Below are 23,833 nucleotides of genomic sequence, written 5' to 3' on the forward strand. Positions count from 1 at the left end.
AGGGACAAGAAAAATAATGGATTCCCTGGCAGCTGCAGATGGGCTAGGAAAGGCTGTCATCCAGGACACTGTTTATATAAGTTAGGCTGAGCATATGGCTCTGCGTCCTGCCTGTAGCCATCTCTAGATAATGCTATTTCAATGACATTAAATAAATACATAAATAAAAATAACTGGACAGCAGTGGTGGCGGTGAAGGGATACGAGGAGGAGAAAAAGCAGGTTCAGACTGTCCACAGCAAAGTTTCTACTGAGAGCATTCCCAGCAGCTCAGCAATCCCATAGGGGTGTAACCCATAAAAGCAGAGTCTGCCCAGCTGAATCACTGCAGAGAAATAGATGAAATGCTATTTCTGCTAAAACAAAACCTTTTCCATGTTCCAGTCTAAGACAGATGTATTTATACACCAAAGCTTTGAGCCTGAGATGATAGAAAACATGGTTGCAAGTAGGAGCTACTAGAAATAACCACTGGATACTTTATAATTTAGTCCCTGTGGTTTTATTTCCATTAATCCAATCAAAGGCCTTTTTTCTTTACTAATGAAACTGGAATGAAACACAAAAGGGAGGCTGACCTGTTAGCAGGTGACTGTTTCTTATAAGTTATTCATTAAAAACACCCCAACGCTCTGGTGCTGAAGGAGACCATACCTATTTCTGTATAAATTAAACATAAGTGACTCGGTTGCAAGAAAAAAAAAGTTATTTCTCTTGGCTTCAAAACACTGTACAGCACATGGAGGAAACTGCACCCTTGCAGACGTTTGCAGAGAATTAGAGACTAAAGTTACATTCCAGCTGCTCCTACTATTTTCTGTTCCAAGCAGCCCTAAACATCTACTGCAGGCATGGATATTGCCAATGTTTTGCAGACAGCATGCTTTAGGTAAGTTAGAAATGAGCCTCAGTTTGGCCCTTCTTGTGAGTGTTAGAGGAGGCTCAGGAATAGAAGGGAAGAACTTTGCCAGAAAAAGTGCAGGTGGAAAGGCTTCTCCCTTTTATTTTACTTTTTTTTTTTTTTCTTTATTAAATTCAATTACATCATTACTGAAATTGCTTTTGGCATTGTACTGTTGATCTGCATCATTCAGTCCTTCTCTTGGGAACGCTGAAGAATGTCCCATTGGCAATATCCACTATCTGCAAATGCTTACCTGCCTACAAACTCTACTGTTCATTTTTGAATTTCCATGGATGTTCTCAGCATTTTTATGGGCCAGAATTACTAGCAAGTATCATCCGTGGACAACATTCTTATCAGAATACAAATTTCTTGAGAACTTTATCTTATCCAAAAGGAAAAAAATAAGAGAATTTACCAGAGCAATCTGCCAGTTTGCTGATCTGCATTCCTCAACAGCCTATCCTTAGAGCCTGGTTCATTTTGATTTATCCAAGAAAAGGCCCAAACTCAAGCTTATTCATTCTTACACTTTGAACTCTGGTATGGTTCACAAAGTGGACAGAAGCTCAGCAACGAACCTTACTTCTGCAGCAAGCAGAAAGAGAAACTTTCTCCACCAAACATCCCCAATCCTGTACAAGTTCAGGCCTGGGCTTGAGCCATCCGCCTTCAGCACGAGCATCCATCTTACAAAGGGATCCTCAGGCAACCTGTAGATGGTTGGTTTTTCTTGGATCGCACGTTAACATCATGGAAAAGAAATGCAAACCCAAAGTGACACAGATTCGCGCGTCTCTTCCTTTGTGTTTAAGCATAGCTTGTCGCTTTAGTGCTGCTGCATTTTGGCCAATATAAGCAGCAAAGTACTTATCTGGAATATGTATCTTTTCTCCAAGCCCTCAAAGTTTTAGGGTTTTTTTTTGGAGGCGAAATGTCTTTCTTAAGAATAAATACTGTGTTTCCATGCATCTTGATCTAATCCATTAGTCCTTATAATTTATTGTTAACTGCTTCAACGTAGGAACCATGGCAGCTCTGAGTAAAGCATTTAAGCAGGCATCTGCTTTGTATAAATTATAGGAAACTTGGTCACACAAGTTTTCAGAAAGAGATAAAGGTCTCTTACCAACATCTGTGGCTTTTGGGATAGCATTTTTTTTTCCACTGTAAGAGGCTTTGGAGCTTGGAAACAGAGCAAATCTATGAGCTACCTGCAGCCTTGTTATTTACATTTGTATTTGGTATTGTGCTAATGGCTCCAAGGAAAGAGGAATGAGATTGACATGGGGGTTGGAAGCTGGAAAACACTTTATTAGTCTCAAATCAGCTCCTTGGAGGCTAAAGCCCTGATTAACTATAACTGGAGTGGATTGTCTTAATCTGACTGCTGTAGTATTTTATGTCTAGTCATTCAGGCTTATTTCTGTAAATACTTAGATAAGCTTGAATCAATTACTTCAGTGTCTCCCTTTGTCTCCTACCATCAGAAATGGCATGGTATCATGATCTAAGCAGGCGGAAGGGCAGGATCAGAGAAATGATACCTTATTGCACACTGACCAAGGAAGACATATGCCAGCATGGCTTCTTATACACAAATGGGGATGCTTCACGGTCTTTAATCAAGAGGGGCTGCAAAATCAATGTTATTTTGTATATTAGACTGTCCTAAAGGACAGGAAGGAGGTTTTCTCCCTCATTTCTGGCTTTTGACAGACTATGAGTTGTCTGAGAGGACAGCAGGATCTTGCTGATGGTATGTAGTTGGCCAAAGGTCTGATGTGCGGATGCTTTTATTGCTTCTTTGCTTGTGCTGCTCAGAGATTAATTTGGCTCGTTCGTGAAGCTCTATGCACTGCACATTCCCTGACTGAAACCAAAAAATAGACCAGCAAAGCAAACTAATTGAAACATGGTACTCTGCATCTCACTTCAGCACCATTGCTCCACTCTAGAGCTGCACAGTTCAAAGTTAATAGACTGCAGTGTCAGGGATGCCACTCACCAGGGTGAAATGCAATGCAATGGTGGGTAAGCCTGGTGAGTGGTTTTTGTCTTCCAAAGTAGCTTGGAGACACGACTTCACTCTCTTTAGTACCCCTGGATGCACAAAGGCATAGCTGTGAAGGTGATGGGATTGTATCAAACCTACCCAAGTGCAGAGCTTTGGTTTAATTTTTTTTATATCGGTGCCTGGTCTCAGCTCTAATTAACCTACTCCCCTATCAGTCCATTCCCTCCCCACATGCCGTCTTTTCCCCCTCCTCTCTGTGATCTCCATTTCACTGCAGAGATGGCCTGGCAAAGAGATATTATTCTATTTAGAAGCTGAGCACCTCACTAGGGGTGACAGGCCTGTTTTTAGGTCATTTATCTAATTGCTCTTTGCAGATAAGAATTAATTAGCCCGATTATTTTTCTTAGTTTTTGGATGGGTTCCCCACCTGGAGAGAAGAAATTCCTCCATGTCAGTGATTAATTGCTGAGCCAGAAGCTTACTGCCTTGCATTTGTAATAAATGCCGACTGGTTCTTTAGGTCACATTAGGAACCAGGCAGATTGTGGTTAAAATGCACAGGATAATAAAGCATTTGTACAAACAAGATCACTGCCATTAGATTTTGATTAAATATTTTAATTTATCTGGAGGTTGAAGGACTGCGGGAATCAAAAGGTTTAAGGATTCTTTTTTCCCAGTACTTTGCAATGAGAGTTGCCCTATAACCCTTTGATCTAAAACAGATGAACCTCATGGAAAGGCTTCAGTTCAGGATTTGGCACAGCTGGTTTGTCTCATACAGGCCTGAGTGCTCCGAGGGTCGCCAGTGTGAAGCCAGCTCAACTCAGTGATAACATTTTGTGATCTAAAATGGAGCAGGAGTTTGGTTGAGCAAGGAGAGGAAAGGCTAGGATTTGTCTGTGAAATTATGGCAAGTTTATATCCAGCTGAATTTAATGCAGAAGTAGTCTTTTTCTTTTTTTCCCTTTTTTTTCTTTTAATTTTTCTTTTTTCTTTTTCCTTTTTTTTTCCCCTTTCATTTTCTTTTTCCTTTTCCCTTTTTCATTTTTTTCTTTTATTCCTCTTTTTCTTCTTCTTTTCTTTCTTCCTTTTCCTATTTTACTTCCTTTTCTTTTTCCTCCCCCTGCCTCCCCTACCCTCTCTTTCTTTCAGATTTGGAACTTTCAGCTCAAAGAAAATAATGCCTATCTGCAGGAAATACTAAAGAAAAGCACCACGGCCTCAATTCACAACCTGGCCATCCTAGGACAGTCCTCTTTCCAGGATTATATAGCAAGTCAGACAATGTGATCTCTGACAATGTGATCTCTTGTGCCCTTAAAACCTGATTTCTGCCCTAGAAAGTTCATGGAAGAAAATGGGAGTCTTGCCATTTATTTCACTGTGCTCATGAACTGCTTGAAGCCCCTGATGGCCCAATAGGAGAAATTAATTGCTGTGTTTCTCTAACACAGCTGATCACAAAATACATTGAGCTGCCTACTTCACAGTGATCACTGCCACCTAAGAGACAAGGACTGAAAGGGCAGAGCAGTGAGGTAGTGTCATCCCTTGATCTGACTCCTACCTCATAGCTGAGAGATGTTAGGAGGGCAGTACTGAGGCATCTGGAAGTGGATGCTTTCCCTGTGTCTGTTCTCCAGAAAAAAATAAATTTTCATTATCCTTAAACACTTACACTGCCTTTAAGCTGAGGAGAAGTAAATTAGGGTCCCTGAGTGGAATTTGTTGTAACTGGGTAGAGCTATTTCATGGCTTGTTGTTTGTTTGTCTTTTAATGGAAAAAGGAAAAAAATAAAAACTGAAAACATGACAATTTCTCTCTGATAAGCTGCAGACAGAAGGGGGAAACTGATATTTCTCCAATGTACAGGAGCAATATTGCTTTGTAAAAAGAAGTAACTTTCTTTCTTACTCAACCACAGTGTTTTGAGAATACCATTCCCAACTGTGATTTACAGACAGAAAAATCTATGACTACACCAATGGATTGTCAAAAATCAGTTCTTAACCATTGCTCTTACCTATAGCACTTCCAGCTATAACATGTTATTTTGGCTTTGAGCATTAAGTAAAACCCAGTTGATATTTCTCATTAACTACGAAGAAATCAAATTCCCTTTTACCAGTTCTTTTATTAAATTGAGATTTCATTGGGGTCACCACAGCTGCATGCATTTCAAATCCAGGTCTGTGAGAATACACACCCAATGCAGAGGACCTATACATTTTTTCGTGGATACCAAGGAGAGTCAGATACATGGATACCAAAGAGGAGTCACTGATACCAAAGGTGAGTTCAGGGAGAGTTGAACTGATAAATACTCTTTTCTGTTCTTTTTTTTTTTAAATTTAATGTTAACTACTGGATCGTGTTCTAACTGATATATTATGTAATAATTTGGAATAAAGACACCATCTCACCATGTCACTGGGAGGATATATTGTGACCTCTGTCTTTCAGGTGTGGAAATGAGAGCTTAGTTCTTTCCCTAATTCTAAAAAATGTGTCACTGAAAAAACTTCACACAGAACCTTAGCAATGTCTGCTCTTGTTTTAAGCCCACACCAAGCTATTTAATTTAAGTAAGATTTACCTCCCCCACCTGCAGTGTCATTTCTGGCACTGAACATGAGGAAATTTAACAATATTGGGTGGCCCGAGTTATTATAATGAAAGATGGTTGCTAAGAAAAACTATGATGATAGCCAAGAAATTAATATTACAGAGATGAAAATCTTCGTATAGACCCAAAATAATAGATGTTCTATATCAATATATGACTAATCAGCACTCAAGGATTTATCTTTCAGATTACTGAACATGGTGGAGACATTTAATGCAATATGGTCTTCCTTCAGAGAGACACAGTATGTGACTAAATATCTCCAGTGAGTAATATTCACACTTACTCAAGTACTGTAAATATATCCCTGATAAATCTGGAGAGCGATTTCTTGTAAATTCTTGTTTAACACTGTAAGGAAGCTTAATAACTTTCCAATCTATCAACATGTTTTAATTTCCTACTGTGCAGTTTCTAACTGTAGCAGGGCATTTGACAGTGGAGACTCAAAACCAGCGGCGAATGGGCTATCATGTATCATCTCTGTTAGAAAACCTTGGTATCAAATATGCAACTGCCTTACTGCGTGAATTTGGGCAGGAGGATTTTGAATGCAAGTGTTTCATTGCAGCTATGCCTAATTACACGTGCAATATTTCATGTAAAATTAAGTGCAGGTGCAATGTGAGGATTAAAAAGTAAAAGAATAAAATATCTTTACTACTAATGAGGGGAAATGTGTGAGAACCTGATGCGTAGCTAGGTAGCTACATCAGCAAGTGACATTATTTATACTTAGTCAAAATTTCTACGGCCCCAAATGCAGACTGAACAGAAATATTGATGAAAACCATGCCACACATAATAGCATCAACATATTTTCAAATGGGATATAAGAATGTACATTTAGAGGGCTTGGAAAGGTACAGATTGGTTTGTGTAGGTCAGACAGAGCCAGAGAATTTGGTCTTTTTAGGTCTGGTAGGAAACAAATGTCAAACTGATGATACCATCACCAAGATATTGTTAGGATAGGTTTCATCTGACTTAAAGTACTGCATATTCATAGATTAGAGTAAATTACATATTGCTCTCCTCCAGTGCATGAGAACAATTGAACTTAGCATCAGACGTAAAGCAGCTGGGATAGAGCCATGCAAGGCCATATGGAGCACTGAAAAGAAATGAGAGCAGCTTTTTAAAATCTAGAGGAGGATCACGGAGATGCCCAAACTGTAGATATTACATTTGGGTGTTACCTGACCTTATCTTTACTGATACAGCTGAAAATTTCTCTCTTTTTTTTTTCTTTTTTTTCTTTCTTTTTTTTTTTTTTTATGCACAGGTGGTAATTACCTCTGGCAATCTGCATTTTTTTTCCTCTATGCTTCAGGATAAATTTTATGTGCTTTAATTTCATGAACTTTACTTATTCCTTCTCAATAATATTGTATTGCTGCCCAGAGTTTGTGGCCTGCTGCACTGGCATTTTCACTGAAGACTTATTACTTCTGCAGACATCTTCAAGGGAGTGAATTTAAGGAAGTGAGTAGCTACGCTTTTATGAAAGGAAATGCATAAAGAGGCTGTATACTTCTTTATGAAGTGTTCAAGGGTTGTGGGTTTTTTTTTTTAATATAAATTATTCAGTTACAATGATGATGCTACTTTGGATATAAACACGTTTCCAGTCCCAGAATGGGCATAAACTACTTGCTCTGAATAGCAAACATCAAAGAAAACAACTGAGCTGAGAAGTAGTGACGCACCATTTCTGTTTTTTCAGCTCTAGTGGTTTTGGAAAAGAAACATCTTCCTACGAGTGATAGTATGAAATCTTCCTCCTACTTGTCTTGTTTCTCCATGAGGTCTCTAAACTAACTTCAAGTATTTGAAGAACTTGCTACATTTTTCCCTGTAATCTTCCAAAAAAAACATCTTCCTTTTGTCTATTACTCATGTAACTAGCAACGCTTCAGCAATTCACAGCAATCATTTAAATGCGAGTATTATCAATACCAATACTACCCTTTGGATAATGCTTTCCTATACATCTCTTGTTCTGATTCACACCTATATGGTACAATTGAGCTCCTGTTAACTCTTCCAGAAGTTCTGGAGCTTACATTTATTTCTGTCATTTCAGAATCTTCTTTGTATCGATGAACATCTTTTAATATCTTTTGCCTGGGTGCAAAGGGTGACTCTGCTTTTTGCAAAATTCTCCTTTGCAAAACACACACTGAGTGTATTAAGGTCCTCATGTGATAGAGCACTAGGGAGAGAAATCTTCAAACGTTGCTTTTTCTCCTCCATAAAGTGGAAAATTTTAAATGATATTGTTGATTAGATGCAGCATATTGGTAAAGGTCTTGCTAGCTCTCCTGAGCATGTCTGTTTGACTTCTAAATTCACCGCACTAAAATGTTGTCATCCCCTTTCCTTTCACTCCCCACTTAATCCTTAAGCATTTTCACCTTAATCCAGAAGTTTTCAAGTGCTCTGACAAACCAGCTAAATGTAAAGAAATAGCTGCTTCTCCTAGCTTTTTTCCCTGTCAATCATTTAAAACCCAGTGGAATGTGTGATGAGGATGACTCAGTTTGTACAAAAGAAGCAACTTAGCAGTTGGCTAATGTTGTGTGAGTTGCTCAGTTTAGACAGATGGAATACTTGCATTTCATATCTCTTCACCATCCCTGATTATTGTTTTTCAGTAGTCCCAGGTACTAACTATCTCAGCATGGGAAGAGATTGGTGGCGGTCTGGTGTTCGCAGCTTACTTGTGATTCTGTAAGATTTTCTTATTATATTCAATAGTTCTGTCAGACAGGTGTTAGAGGGATGCAGTTGTACTTTGGGGAATAGCAGGTAAATTTATGCATCTTTAAAGAACTGGCAGATTCAGCTGCCTATATATGATTTAAGGTCCTGATCCCAAACCCATTAAACTTAATGGGAGTTTTTCATTGACTTAGTTGGCTTTGGATTAGCTCCTAAGTGAATTTCCAGTAGAAGGCAAAAACGCAGCCAACAAACCTGTCGATTTCTTGGCACTCTTGTCTCCTTTTAGAGAGCAGTGGCACAGCCAAATCTTGCAGAGCTGCCTAGTGAAATTATTCTGACAAATACAACTTTTATCCGCAGACGCTTTCACTCCAGAATCCTGGATAAAAGGTTGAAGGAATATATTGCAGGATTTTCCCCAAAGAAATTTTGATAAAAATGGAAAATCGAAATGTAGGCTTTATCTAAAAAGGAATCATCTATTGTCTTAGATTAGGGAATTGCTGCACTGCATTGAATCTAAGGCCCATATTGCTCTAGTGTAGTCCCTGTGAATTCAGCAAATAGCAGACATCTGGGGAACAACGTAAGGATTTTTTTTCTAAAATACTTTGCTGTTCTTCAGTGACTCAGAAACTTCCTGAACAAGAGAAGAACTCTATGCATTGAATGGTTCTCAATGTGTTTTTCTTCCATGAATTTCCCCATAGATTGTTTTTGAAAGTATTTGACCACCCCTATGTCTTGTGGCAAGGAGTTTTACAAGTTGTCTTTGTGCTGCAAAAAGAGAAGTCTTGTTCATTTTTAATATACCCCTTGCTAGTTTAATTTGATGACTTTTAAGTCTTAGATTACTAGAGACAGTGAGCACTCATTATCTGTTTGCCATTTCCAGGCTAGCCAGAATGTTAAAGACCTGTATCTGACCTCCTCCTCCCCCTCCTAGGTTGTTCTCTTTCAAGATAAAAAGCTCCGATCTGTTTAGCTTAACTCAGACAATATAATGTAACTTTTCCTAACCTCAAATAATTATGGACCTGCAATTAAATTTTGTGGCCAACTTGGATTCAATCAATACATTAGGCTTACTGGACGTGGTGATTTTGTTCTGACTTTTTTTTTTAGTATGGAAATTAATCTGACTCAACCTTCTATTTGAGATATGGCGGAGGAAAATACAGGGGAAAAAAAATCTCTATTTTGAGGATTCTGACCAGCACATTAGTTAATAATGAGGGACATATTAGTATTCTTGAAGTTCCTATAGTTTGTATGCTTCATACAGAGCTGTAAAATAAAACAGCCATACCCATTAATATGCTAATGTTATATGCTATGACCATGATGCTCCCTCTCTGAGGATCTCCACTGTTGTCCTGTCTCTTTCCACATCACATTAACACTCCCTGGGTGAAATCCTGACCCTGATGAAGTCGATGGTAAAACTCCCATTGACTTCACTGGAGTCAGGATTATCTCCTCCAAGGAGCTTTATGGCCTTAGTTCTGACTGTTTTTCAGTTTTCACATTCCACTGCATCCCCTACTTGCTCTTCCTCTTTGCTGATGAACGCTCACTCTCACACTCCCATTTATTCTCATAATGCACTCTTAATTCTTGAAATGAGTCTACCAGCAAGGGAAAGTCTTACTCTGTTCTGCCTGTCCACTGACTCACTCCTCCTGCTGTCAGATCCTGCTTTAATTTTGTATGACTAACTGCTAGCTACTGCTCAGGCATTCTCTCTTTTTTTCTACATCTGATCATGGTATAGGATATACTAAAACTACAAGAATGGGTGGAAATTGCCTGCCTGCCTCCTCAAATTATTTCAGTCAAGGTTTTCATATGCACATAGTTAGGAAAACGCTTCCAAGGCATTTTCTCTCTCTCACTCAATTTTCCACCTTGGATTCCGTATTTGCATTCATTAGACCTGTAATATTAATTCCTTACAGTCCCGCCTTGTATTTTTAATTTCATTTTATTAAAGTTATGCACAGTTATAGAAAAATAAATTACCCTAAAATTAGCATGTTGAACAGGCTGAGGAATATTTAGAAATGAACAGAGAATAATGCTTTGTAGATAATTTATCATGCAGGCAAGAAGAAAGTGTTTGCCTGACTAAGGGCTTCAGACCCTCCATGAATACATAGTATAATCAGTAAAGTAAGGAGTTTGCATGATCAAGTGCTAACCAGAAAAAGGTCACAACAGAAAGTTCACTTAAATCAATAGAATGGTTTTGGATAGAAGCGTAAGAAAGGATTTCAAGATTTGACCCATTGTGTTGCACTGCACAGAAAAAAAATGTGCTTCTTTTTTTTTTTTTTCCTTTAACTGAAGTCTATAGGTTGAACAGCTTTATACTGTTGACTTTGAATAGTTTTGAGTCTAAGCTGAAAGACCCCCGGAAACTATTAATAACCTCCAGAGAAATATCAGCCTGCAATAGTGAGTATGGATCCCTCTTGTTGACCTAGTTTATATCTACAGAATCAACCTACACAATTCTTTTCACCAGCTGCTCTGTGGCTTAGGGAGATGGGGTGTTAATTAATGAGACATTTGTTGAAATTTATAAGGGCTTTTCCTATCCAGGTTAGACATAAATTATGAAGGCTCTGGCAAAGTGGGCAGAATATTGTTGACTGTAACTGTTTTGGTTATTTTAGTCAGTACAGGAGAAAATAGGTCTTCAAAGAACAATTTACGTGCAGGAGCAAGCTTAATGAGAAAAACAGAAGTTTTTTTGTGTGTCCTTTTTCAAAAGAAAATGATAATACCAATAGGTGTAGTGATGTTTTTTTTTTCCTGTTCATTGCACTACTACTTTTGCCATTTCTTTTTCAGTAAGGCCTTTTTGTCCCTTTTGTTGTGTTAGGCACAGCATAATCCCATGTTTATGGGATTGCAATCTGTTTGAAATTACTGTGATGTCATACAAAATTTACATACATACAAAATTTAGTGATAAATACACTGGAAATGCACACAGAGAAAGAAAATTAGATAGATTTGTTTTGATTATCTGTAGTCTTCTTTTTAATGTTAATTTCTCACAAACATTCCAGCATGGGAATTTAATGACAGACATGTTTGTAGAGATAGTTCGTGCTTTTTAAGTGAGTGTTGGAGAACAGTCGTTTTCTTAATAATGAAAAGCAAATTCCCATTTCTGAATCATGAGCATTGTCATTGTCAAGCTAATTCAAAGCCTGACATTTTACCAGTCAGGAAAAGAAACATGTAACATGCATTTAATTAATATCTCTCTCTGAGTGTTCGAGCACAGGTAGGAGTCTGTGATAGCTATTCATTTTAGAGCCTTTTCAGCTCAAGCAGTAGATCCAGATCTGGAGGTCCCCCATTGCCTCAAACCTTCTCTTTTCTTATGATATTTGCTGAATCATACAATGATAAGGCAAATATCTTTCATTTAACCATATTTTGATCAGAAAATGCCGATTCACCAAAAGCAAAATGTTCCAGTGAAACAGGTTGCTTCTCATGAGCTTCTATTAAAATATAGGTGGGCTCTGCAAAGTGTTCTTTCTCTTTTCCCATCCAGCTTATCTGAAAGCTCCTAGGGCCTGCCTGAAGTTCTGAAAACTCCAAACATGAGATCACAAGTTCCCAATAACTCTGAAAACCCTATAATCTCCCTGGAGAGACAAGGACCAAAAGTTCTCATTCAAAACTCAGGTCCTTGCAGATCTAGAACAAGTAGGAAAGCCTTTCCTTTGGGGGCTTGTCTTACAGGTTCAATTTTACTCTGTACATTTCCTTATTTCCCCTAATTTTTCTCTTTCTGCATAATTTTGCTTTATTCCAGAAGTAAAAGCAAACAAATGAAACAACGTATCCCTTCCCTGATCATTCCACACTTTCTTCTTGCTTTTTCTCCAGAATTTCTAACAGAATTACTTTTTTTTTTTTTTTCTTTTCATCAGTTTGAATCATAAAAATTTTCTTCGATTGTCATTCACAGAGCTGCTTCACAAGCCAATCTGATGAGACATGCCACATGAGAATCTGAATTTACTCATCAGGTTGTTTCAGTCACTAGGAGTTTCCACAAGCAGAAGGAGAAGGATGAAATCCATCAAACAAATATCTTTATGAATTACTACTATAGCAAATCTTGGGAGTAGCATCTTTCTTTTGCGTGTGATAGGCTGATAATAAACATGATGCAAGTCTATGTCTTGTGGACAAGGGTTCAGACTAAGCAAAGACAATTCATGAGCTCCTGTAAATGCCACTGTCAGAGAGAATGTAGGGTTCCCATAGACTTGGAAATCAAAGAACATCTGCTCAAACTGCTTGCAAATCCTTTGCTCTTTTTCTTACCACAGCCTTCACCCTGGGGCTATGTATATTCCCTGCGAGCCATGTGGGCTCCTTGCAAGTCCCATTACTGCAGAGGAGCGGTGATCTGTGTGGCAATCAAAGAGGCCATTTCATGTTCCTTGTCAGGCATCAGGCCTCCTGATCTCTTATCAATTATCTGTCAAAAGAAGAAGGTGTTCTTCTTCATTAACACATTGCAATGAGGTAATTAACAACCAGATAGTGCAGGGCTTAAAAAGTGGCCTCTCTTGACCACTTATTCAATAAATATTGACATAAGCACCAGTAGAAATATGTCATATGGGTCTTAGATAAAAACAACAAGCAAGAAAGTAGGAGAAAAGCAAACAAAGTGCACCACAACTTGTTTTCTGAAGGGGCCTCTATCAGATTTTAACAGGAAATGGAAACTGCTGTTTACCATTTAGGCATTATAAGTGAGGTTGCCTTGTTTTGTGTTTCTCTCTTGACTAAAGATGCTTCCCCCTCCCCCTGCCTGTGGTTGGGGGGCAGAAAGGGGAGGTTACCTTCCTGTTGAAATAAGCCAGCAAGAACTTTGTCAAGGAATGAACTCTTACTGTAACCCACACCTCATTTGTCACCCTGATGGGCTGAGGAAAAGTGACATTTACAAACTGAGAATGAAAGTACATCCATTTCACCAGTCTGACACCCTGATATAATAACTATTTACCTTGAGAAAGAGGGACTGAGATTTCCGATTCTTGTGAATCTTCTCACTTTGGCACTTATTTTCTCACTCTGTCAAACAGCCCCAGATTAATGGAACAATTTGTTCAACAAATCATATTAGCAGAAAGCGCACAGGGTAAAGAGAAGGAGGCGGGGGAGCAGGAAATTTTTACTCATTCATAGCAGTGGTATCTCTGCAAATAAAAATGTAGTTATGCCTGACATTTACAGAGGTACAATGTGAAAGGGAAAAAGTGTAATGACTTTGGGCAGTTGAGGGATCACTTTGCAAGAACAGTAGTGCTCAAAAGGGAATAAGATAAAGTTACACATAACATCTAGATTGAGCTTCTTTCTGGAACATATTTGTCAAACACAGCAGGATCTGTCTGTGTTTAAAAAAGAGTTTTCCATTAAAATTAAGCACTATGTGCTTTCCTTACTATGAAGGAATGCTCCCTTACAGTCTGCATTTCAGAAATGGTAGGTAAAGAATTAAAGTAAGTCAGAGCCATGTGGTGAATGCTCGGAATCCTTCTTCCAGGTTTGATAGTGTTTAAGGGACTGATCCAACCCCTCTGTGAGTCGGTGGAGGATTTCCCATTGATTTCATAGGACTGCAAACTGGGCCTAGAGTAATAAGAAATCCAACTCTTTTTCTGTGACTATTGCTCATTTACAGTGTGTGACACCATTGGAAAAGCAGTGCAGACAAGCAAGATTTTGTTGTTATACATGTATGGCTCTCAATGTGAAGGCAAGAGAATTGCAGAATACAAAAATAGTTATTGGAGCTTTATAGGAGCACAAATGTAAGCAGCGCTGATCCCGAAAAGTCATCTTAAGTGTATGTTTTGGTTAGGAATTGGTAATGAGCTAAGACTGTATTGATGAGTGATTTGCTGGGCAGCAAACTCCACTTATTCTTTCATTTCTTTAACCCAGGGCTCCTTGTAAAACTGTGTGCCAGTATTTATAGTATATCCTGAGTAGATTATCCTTTAAAAAGTGTGTTTCTTCTTAAGTCTGCAATGTCTTCCTGCTAGCCATGAAAATATAAAGAGCAATGTAGCATCACCCCCCCCCCCCCCTCATGCATGCTCACACACTTTTACAAACACATTTGAAGAGGACACTCTAAGTTTGCCCTCACATTAATTTATTTCTGTTAGTTTGGTACAGCAGCACTGTACCCTGCATCTTCAATGAAAATTGACGCTCCCTTGTTCCACATTTCTTTATGCCATGACCTTGGGTGTCAGGGGAAAATATTGCTTTGCATCCTTGTGTTGCTTGAGTCCTGCTTCTCTCTTTATAGCTTATTACTTGGCACACTTCAGAGCACTGTGTACTGCAATGAGATATGCACTGTACAGCTGGCAACGCTAAGAATACTTCAGGCTATGGAGATAAGGAGAGCTGAGTCTGATGTGCAAATAATGTTTTGCCCCAAATTCAAGAATTTAAATGTATGGTTCAAACATCTTTGATGGTAAACTGTCATTTTCCTAATAAAATTTCTTCTTTTATGGCTTGTCCTATAGCCCAGTGAAGCCATAGATCAGCCTTTTCCATGAGGATACCAATTCTCTCAGGATATCTTGGGTACTTTTGTATTCTGAGCAGGATGAATGGGGGGGAACCAGCCTTCTACATGACTGGAAAAAAAGAGCAGAGACGTTAAAGTCATTACTTATTAATTCAACTTTTTTTTTTTTTTTTTTTTAAACCAGTGTTTTTGAAGAAAATACATGCATAATTTGCTGAGGATCTGAATCAAGGAACCCAGCACATTTAATGTAGTCAAGATATACAGCAACACTGAAGAGAGCAGAATCTGGCCTCTTCACAATGTAGCACAGGTTAAGGGTGTCCACTGCCGACATTTCCTGAGCAAGCACAGCAAAATAAGAGTTGCTAAAGCTAACTTAATTTGAAGTCGTTCAATCTCTTCAGCCTATTTCAGTAAATCGAGAGGTTCTGAGAAAATGTTGACCCTTCCCCTTTCTACCTGCACCATGTTGAGCAGGACCCAGACCTCAGAAAGGCTTATAAGTGCCTCTGCTGACCCCTCTCTCTCCACAAACCACTTTACTGTCTTTAAGTTTTGTGAATTCCTAAAGTTCCCATTTCTAGATGGCCCTGAGGCCAGAAACATTGACATCCCCTATGGCTTGAACAGCAACCAAAGATGGTAGTAGAGGCTGTTCGGCTGCTCCTCCTTGGAAATCTCCAACCTAGCACAGGCACAAGCAACAACATTAGTTCAGAACAAAAAGGGGTTTTGTACATTGTGAGGTTTACACCCCACTAATCCTTCAGGATGCATCCCTGCATAAGGATTCAGCTGCATGAAGAAATCTGTGAGATATGGCAGAAGCTGTGGTCAGATGGCAAGTTCTCCTGCCAGTCTGCAGCCCCCAAGGTAAACAGAGATCAATCCCAGCCTGGTAGGAGAAGTTTCAGGGGATTTTCTTTTTTAATCTCAATCCTATTCTTTCATTTTGGTAGAATACCGCAAGAGGGGAAAAAATCTGGCTTTATATCTTAAGGGTTCAAGACAGTACTGGATGCAAAATTTTGTATATGGAATATTCTGACTTTTTTTCTTTTTTTTTAACTTTTTTTCTTTTTCTTTTCTTTTTTTTTTTTTTAATATATGCACTGAAATAAGCTTCCAGTAAGGGCTATCCTATCTCACAGCAACTTTAAGAGTGATGATGAAGATGTCAAGATGGATATAGTGCCACAGAAATGAGCCACAAGGAGATTAAAAACAAAACAAAAGTCAAAACCAAAACAGCTCTCTCTAGAGAACTGGAAAAGAAAGAGACACAAAGAACTGATTGTGAGTCTGCCCTTCCCAATGCATCTCTGTTTGCCAACATATTTATATTACAGAAGCAAGCGCTCTCATCTTTTCCCAGCTGAGGATTCTCCATCTCTCCGGGCCTATTCTCTTCCCTCTAGTCACAGATGGAAAGATGGGCTGGAGGTATTTAATACCTTATGTAATTTTCTAGGAAGGACTAGAAGGCATAAGGACTCTTTTTTAGAAATGGATGCTAGTTCAGGGGTCAATTTGCAGGCTATTGAATAGTGAGGGATGCTCCAAGAAAACATACAGAATCCATAAGAAATTAAAACAAATTAAAATCTGAATCTCAACAACTAAATCCACACATTAGAGAGGGAGAATGCTTTCTTCAAGAAGAGTTAAATATCGACCTGTTCGAATATTTCACATTTTTATTGTCATGGTAACTGGTATTTTTTCCTTTAGAAATATCAGCAATTCAAACAATAATTCCCTTTCCTTTCTGGCTCCTCCATATCACTGGATAATTCTTCCCCCCAAAAATTCCAGTAAATGGTCTGTGCTCCCACTGTATCACTGAGATGATACCCCTGTGCCAGGGTAAATGATGCCTATCTGAGCACTGAAGTAGCTCTCCAAATCAGAGAGATAGATTGACGTCATGGCTGGCTGAGTGATGTCATGACCAGCTGGGTAGATGAATGGAGAGCAGTGGATGCTGTGTACCTTGAATTCAGCAAGGCTCCCATAACATCTTTGTAGGCAAGCTTAGGAAGTGTGAGAAAAATGAATGGACAATGAAGTGGGTTGAGAACATCTTCATTAATAATCTGCAGGTTGGCCATGAGCCAGCAGTGTACCCATTTGGCCAAGAAAGCCAGTGCTATCTTGGGGGTGCATTAAAAAGAGCATGGCCAGCAGATCAAGGGACATTTAGGACTAAGCTTTAAACCCCAAGTAGAAATATTAGTTCATGTGTCATGTGGGATGGTACTGGTCATGTGGGAATGCAATCTCCTGAAAGCTGAGCTCTGCTTAGAGCTGCAAACTTACTTGCATATAGTTAAGGGGAGAATTTTGTAAACAAAAATAAAGCACTTTAGGTAGATAGGCAGAATTTATACATATACATATTACAGAGAAAAATGTAGCAGATAAATATGAATTAAGAGAAGCATTTTCCTTCTCTGGTTACAACCTTTATAGTTTACACTCTGTGATAATTCTTTAGAATTCTTTAACCAAGTAGCTCCACAATTGGACAGAGCAAAGCCTAATGAAGATTTTTAATGGATAGGTCCCTTGTGGTTGGATTCATTGTTGTCTAATAAGGTGAAAATACTGAAAGAAGCTATTTCTCCAGGAAGCTTTTCCTGGTCTAGGGACATTCATAACGCTTCTCTCCTGTGTAAATTATCTGATTCCTAATGGTGACAGACGTGTACACACATACACAGACTGTGATTGCATAAGCCTTGCTTCCCGAGTAAACCATGCTGAAAGAACCCATCAAGAATGCTAATCAGAATTTAAGAGATCTTCAAATGCCGTATGTACAACATAGTTACATAGTTGCAACTTTTCATGTACTGAAAGTCGCCAAACATAAAATTCATAAGCGTATATCAGTGTATATAGAATTTATAGAAAAATGCATATGTATTTGTGTATGTATCTATACGCAGAGTTTTTCAGGTATTAGAAAGAAACTCCCTTCTTCAGGCACCGCATTATCAGTTTGTTTGCCTGTGCCAAGGAACATGTATTAATTTGATGCGGCTCAGCTTGCTGTATGACTCACAGAAAATATGAAAGTGGGCAGAGTGGGTGAGTTGTGAGATACCCATAATACAGTCGGGGCAAATGGGCCGTGGACACCCATGTATTTAGAAATCCAGAGTACTCGTGGATCCTTTTTTTACACTTTAGGGGAATATGGAGGCATGTGTAGATTTTATATCCTCTGCTCATCAGGATAATGTATAGAGACTTGTTGAACTGAGATATGAATATGGCCTAATCACCAAATGTGGATTCAGGTCTCCCCTGCTGAGCAGGTAAAATCTAAAGATGCCTGCCCAGCATGGGGTATCTTAATCAGTGGCTCATTCTTGCACTTCTTCCTTCACTTTGGTGTACAGAGACAATGACCTCAGGAAGATGATTTTATTTTAGTGTTCAAATTTGCCTATATGAATATATTCTTAACTCCTGCATTGCCCTGTGGATGGGCACCACAGTCTCTGTACAAATGAAAAAAATGTCTTTATGAAGGGATTAAGGAGAAGTCACCAGATTCAAGGATGAAAATTGAGCACCATAATGACCAGTTTAAATGGCTTTTTTTTTTTTTTAATGTTGATAATTTTAAGCCTAAACTGGACATTAAGCCAGATTTACAAGTCTGCAAACACTCACAATCTAGCTGGGGGGGAAATATGTTACTCAACTGTTGAGCACAGACAGTGTGGGTACAGACTTATAAAGAAGTCAGCAGCTGCTTTTTGAATTACAACCATGTTTGTGGCTGCTATTCCCTCTGAGAAGGCCTGCTGTTCTGTGGGAGCCTGGCTGCCCTTGGAGGAGCCCTGGTGCTTATAGAATTATATGATCACAGAATCATTAAGGTTGGAAGAGACAACTGAGGTCCTCTAGTCCAACCATTAGCTCATCCCCACCATGCCTACTATCCATGTCCCTCAGTGCCACATCCCCATGGTTCTAGAACAGCTCTAGGGATGGTGACTCCACCACCTCCCTGGGCTGCTGTGCCACTGCATTGCTGCTCCTTCAGAGAAGAAATTTTTCCTGATATCCAACTTGAACGTCCCCTGGTGCAACTTAATGCCAGTACTTCTTGTCCTGTCTCTCTTACTTGAGAGAAGAGGCTGATTCTCACCCACACACCAGTTCCACCTTCCTACAACTTCCTCTCAGGGAGTTGTAGAGGTCACAGCAGTAGAAAACCTGTGGATTTCATACACGTCTCATACATTTATGACAGACTTGAACAAAAGCATTTGCACCATGATTTTAGGAAAGACAGATGGACTACAAAAGGCCCAACCCCTGTCCTTCCCGCAAACAGAGGCGGGAGACACCACGTGTCCCCTTTCCAGGTAGGGATTGCTGCTGGCTGCCTTGGCTTTGTTTCCCACTTTCACCGCAGCAGTGGCAATGGGAGGCCTTATCTTGGCTTCCCAGCATTTCCCCCGGCATGCGTGTGGGAGCCGGCATGCCACAAACTTCCAGCAGCGGCCGGGCCGACAGGAAGGCTCTCTCGCCTCGTGCCCGAACGCCCGGGCCGCGTCCCGCCGGCTGCAGAATTGCAATCTGGCAGCTGCAGGGATTTCCCGTTGCTTCCCTCCATCTCTTCCTCCAGGCCTCAGGAAGCTGTGAGCGGCGGCAGGCGGGCAGGCGGGGGCGAGGAGGTGATGGTGGCCAAAACCCATTTGTTTGGTGGCCGTCGCACCGACACGCGCTGGCTGGGCCAGGGGAAAACAAAAGGGGGATGTCTGCTTCAAAAAGGCAGGAAATGAAGCAGCACAGGGGACGAGAGATCTATTGGGACTGGGCTGGGGCTTTTCTCTCTTAACCTATTGTTTCATGATATACGAAAAAAAAAAAGTAAAAAGAAAGAGAGAGAGCAAAAAAAAAAAAAAAGAAATTGAACACATCCTGTGACCTCTTATCAAGCCATCAGGAATAAAAACAAACAGCTCATTCATCTGAGGGCTGAGGGTGTTTTTGATGTTTTGCCGGCCTCGTTCAATTCACCAGGCCAGACGGGCTGCAGAGGGGTCACCGTGCTGGCCCCCCCACCTAACACGCTGCCCGGCCGCGGTGCCACGCGGGAGCTGTTTGTATGTGAGGGTTTCTATATACAGCGCTGCTCGTTTCCCAGCCGGCCGCAGCCCCCCTGCCCCTCGAGGCCTCTGTTCCCTGTGTTCAGGAAGTCTTTCATTCCCCTCTTATCTGCAGACCAGAAGATTTTGATGCTTGCGTCCCCTCCCTTTTTTTGGCCAGACACCTATGATTTTCCACTCTTCTTTTTCTTCTAAAGGAGATGACGTTTTAAGGGAAAACAATGCCGTTGCTTTATTTAGCTCCTACCTATGATTTTGTTTTTAATTATTCTTTTATGGCTGTTATATTTGTGAAGAACAACTCCAAACTGCTGCAGATCTGACCTAGCAGCACCTCAGCGATCCTGGTTCACACACACATTCACATAAACTTGTTTACATCATGCCTATAAAAAAGCTGTATTCACTTTGTAGATCTTTGACTAAGCTCTTAGAATTTTAAAGCCAAAAGGGGTCATCAGGTCACCTATGCTAAGCTGCTCTGTAATTCCAGTCTTAGTATTTTGCCCATTTCCCACTGTAGTGAGACTAATAAATCATGCTCAGCTAAACAATATCTTTCAGAAAGGCATCCATTCTTGATCTGAAGACTTAAAGAGGTGGAGAAGCCACCACATCTGCTAGTAGCCTGGGTCATTCAGCTTTAGCAGAGCACTTAAAGTATCTTCTGAGGAGATCTCCGCTGATGTGCTGTTCTGACACAGCATGTACTATAATGGGCAGGTCTTTTTCAGCTTCAGTGCAAACAGAAGCTGGTCTGCAGCAATCTAGGGTCCAGGACTCTACCTGTGGCACAATCTAAAAGAGATGGGGAACATTTCTGCATCCTTTCTCCCTCAAATTTTGATGTAAGACAAAACTCAGATGTAGCAGGTACCTGCGAACAAGATGATGTTAACCCACAAATGCTCTTTTCGTGCTTAGAAATTTCCAGCAGAAATTTTCTTTATAGGAGATATAAATGAAACTTATAAATGCATAAAAAAATCAGGCGCTGTTAAGATTATTTTGTTAGGTGAACAGTTGGCATTGGTGCTTCATTTTCTAGAAAACAGGCCATAGTATAAGTGCAATGATATATCATTGTACAACATTGTTTGGAAGCTCACTTGACCTTTCAGTCTTGGTTCTTTCTATATTACTCCCATGCTGCATAAATTATAAGAGGGAAGATAAATATTTAGCTTCTTACTTCTCTGAACAAAGTCCCACAATGTTTTCTTTGCAAGCTGAAGCAATTCATAGGCAACCAGGAAGGAGGCAGACAGCCCAACTGTCTTCCCATGATACTGTTAATATAGACTGCACATCTAATTGCAAAAACAGAGAATGAGGAATTGTAGACAGGTTTTTTTGCTTTTTTTTTTTTTTTCTTCCTCAAATATTCAAAGAAACATGAATACAGGAAAGTGGAGAGAGAGAGGGAAATAGGAAACATAAGGAAAACGATTTTATTCGATTCACTGATATTTTGGGCCCTAAATTTCCTATGGATTTATGCAAAGACTTCCAGAAAGGCAAAAAGGCTTTAAGCCCTCACCCCAAATTAATACTCAGTACAAATTACTTTCAGAGGCTTTGCACATTTCCCCACAAGATGCTTCAAAAAAGAAAAACAGCCCCCCCCAAAGTAAAACACACAACTCAGAAACTGATTTTCTTTTGCTCCATCATCTTAAATTAGGATTGTTTGGTTGGAAAACTTAGATATGTGTATGCAATTTTTTCTCTTATTTCCACCATGCTATTGCATTCAAAAACATTTCAAGAACTTGATAAAGTTGCCCAAAGCTCTAATGGTTAACCTGAAGCAATTATTCTGAGTAACATTAGTGCTCTCTTTAACTAACTTATCCTTTGCTAAATCTTCACTGAGCTAAATATGTGTTCTGAACCTACTTCTAAGTTCCTATGAAGTTTACCTTCATTTTTTAGTTTCAGAGGAAGCAAAAATTGCACAGTGTAGGGACTGAGGTAAATCACTACTGCAAATGATTGTGGATCTACAAAGAAAGGGGTCAAGGTTGGGTGTATGGTATCACTCCTGAAACTGAAGGGAGAGAGCAGAGACATGAGGAAGGAGAAAGGCAGCTAACTAAAAGCTGCTATCCTGTAATTTCAAGAAAGCTTGAAACATACTTTAACTTTCCCTTGTTTTTACCAGTGCTGTCAATATTCTTTCAGAATGACCGATGCTATGAAATTCTCAGTTTCAGATTCTAGAAGAATTGACACCCTTCAAATAAGCATTCAATTTTTCCATGAAGTGGACGTGGAATCTGTAAAGGATCTTCAGCTACTGAGACTCCTTGATTCTTCATTTCATTAAAAACACAATATATTCGTGGCTCTAAGGGGAAAGAAAAGACTTCCAAGGCCTTTAGAGGGAGTCCTATACAAAGTCCAAGTGTGAAGCTCTTGAAGGCTTTCTTGTCCCCTTATTGAGTGTTAACGGGATTTGTATTGATTAATTGATGGGAGATTACATTCCTTAGTGTCTTTGTCATTAATACTTATTGATAAAATGTATGATGTGTGGAAGGTCAATATCTCATCCATATTTTTTTTTTCCTAGTTTGCTTTCTAGTAGTTGGAAAAGTGGCTCTGAGACAGCAGCCAACTGCAGCAGGGGCTGTTAAAGAAGGCCTTATTTACCAGCAGCCAAAAGGATATCTTCAAACATAGATTTTCATGCACAGATTGGCTCCACTTCTTCCTATATATACAGTACCAGAATGATTAAAAAAAAAGTTAGACAAATATTTATACATATGGCTAATTAGAACACCTGGCATAGCAGACAAGGAAGCTAATGGGAAAGAGACGGGGTGGATGTGGAACTCACAGTGCATACTGCATCCTAAAATGCTTGTTTTTTCTATGATGTCTCTTGAATGAGACTCCATTGCACAAATGTGCTAGATCTACAGCCCTTGAAAACAGTCAGGTTACCACTTGTATGAGAACTGCTGAGTCACGGCCTGAACCACTGATTGAGCACTGGGAAAAGGACCCAGCCAGCCCTGGGAGCACAGGTGAAGGCAATTCAGCTGTATGACCAGAAGGAGTGGAGCCTTGCTGCACCTCTCTTAGACTTCATTGAAGGGCTGACTGCCACTGAGGAAGGATCTCTTTCTGGAGATACCTCCTTGGTGAATCATTTCCTTGTAAACCTCCTGATACAGGTGAGCAATCTTCTTTCCTTCCATTATACTACCTTTCTATTGTGCTGGTCCTTCTGTCACCACACCTTCGTTGTAACAGCTTTCCCATTTTATCAATCTGCCTTGTTGCTGTACTCTACTCCAAGACAAAGGGGGAAGCCATCCCACTTTGAATGAAGTTTCATTAAAGTCTTCAGATACCCACCCTCTTGCAGAGAAGTCTAGCAACCTGGTGATGGTATTTGGATCTAGACAGATGTCTCCTAGGACCCAAGCTGGCACCACCAATTTATTTCATGTTGGCTACAAAATAGCCATCACATTATAAAGACTTTCATTTATTGCTAGTGACTAGTGAACCTCTGGAGGTTTGCTTGGGACAAATATCAGTTCAGCTGCCAAACCTTATCTGAACCATCTGAACTTCTCGTGTCTAAAAAAATTGGGCTGGAAAGCTCATCAGATAAGGATTTACTCTGTGACTGACTCTAGTTATTGCCTCCAGAAGGGCTAGCGTTACTGCCGTAACAGCATTTTTGTTTGGTAGTTGATGTGTCCAGTTTTGGCTCAGTACCTAAGAAAAAACACATAGGTGACCAAAAATATGCATGTACTTTTTTATTGTATAAATGTAAATTGATCTTCACTTTTTCAG

The 23,833-nt window shown here is 39.7% G+C and overlaps 1 protein-coding gene across 7 annotated transcripts in view; it reads left to right on the top strand.

Annotated features, from left to right (window-relative positions):
• The window catches only part of LOC116225415 (uncharacterized), a 62,249-nt gene extending 39,530 nt beyond the window's left edge, over positions 1-22,719 (top strand). For 2 of the 7 annotated variants that reach the window (XM_090149066.1, XM_090149069.1), the window contains exons 5-8: positions 5,117-5,220; positions 5,728-5,819; positions 6,840-7,039; positions 22,590-22,719. In XM_090149066.1, coding sequence (XP_090005192.1) covers positions 5,117-5,220; positions 5,728-5,768 — 145 coding nt within the window. In that variant the 3' untranslated portion in view covers positions 5,769-5,819; positions 6,840-7,039; positions 22,590-22,719. Of the gene's footprint in view, positions 1-5,116; positions 5,221-5,727; positions 5,866-6,839; positions 7,040-22,589 lie in introns of those variants that run through there. The other 5 variants (XR_016470438.1, XR_016470437.1, XM_090149068.1 and 2 more) reach the window with 4 other exon arrangements.
• The last annotated feature ends 1,114 nt before the right edge of the window (positions 22,720-23,833 follow it).

This window comes from Phasianus colchicus, chromosome 12 (assembly GCF_987193195.1).
Source record: "Phasianus colchicus chromosome 12, bPhaCol1.hap1.1, whole genome shotgun sequence".
Classification (NCBI taxonomy): domain Eukaryota; kingdom Metazoa; phylum Chordata; class Aves; order Galliformes; family Phasianidae; genus Phasianus; species Phasianus colchicus.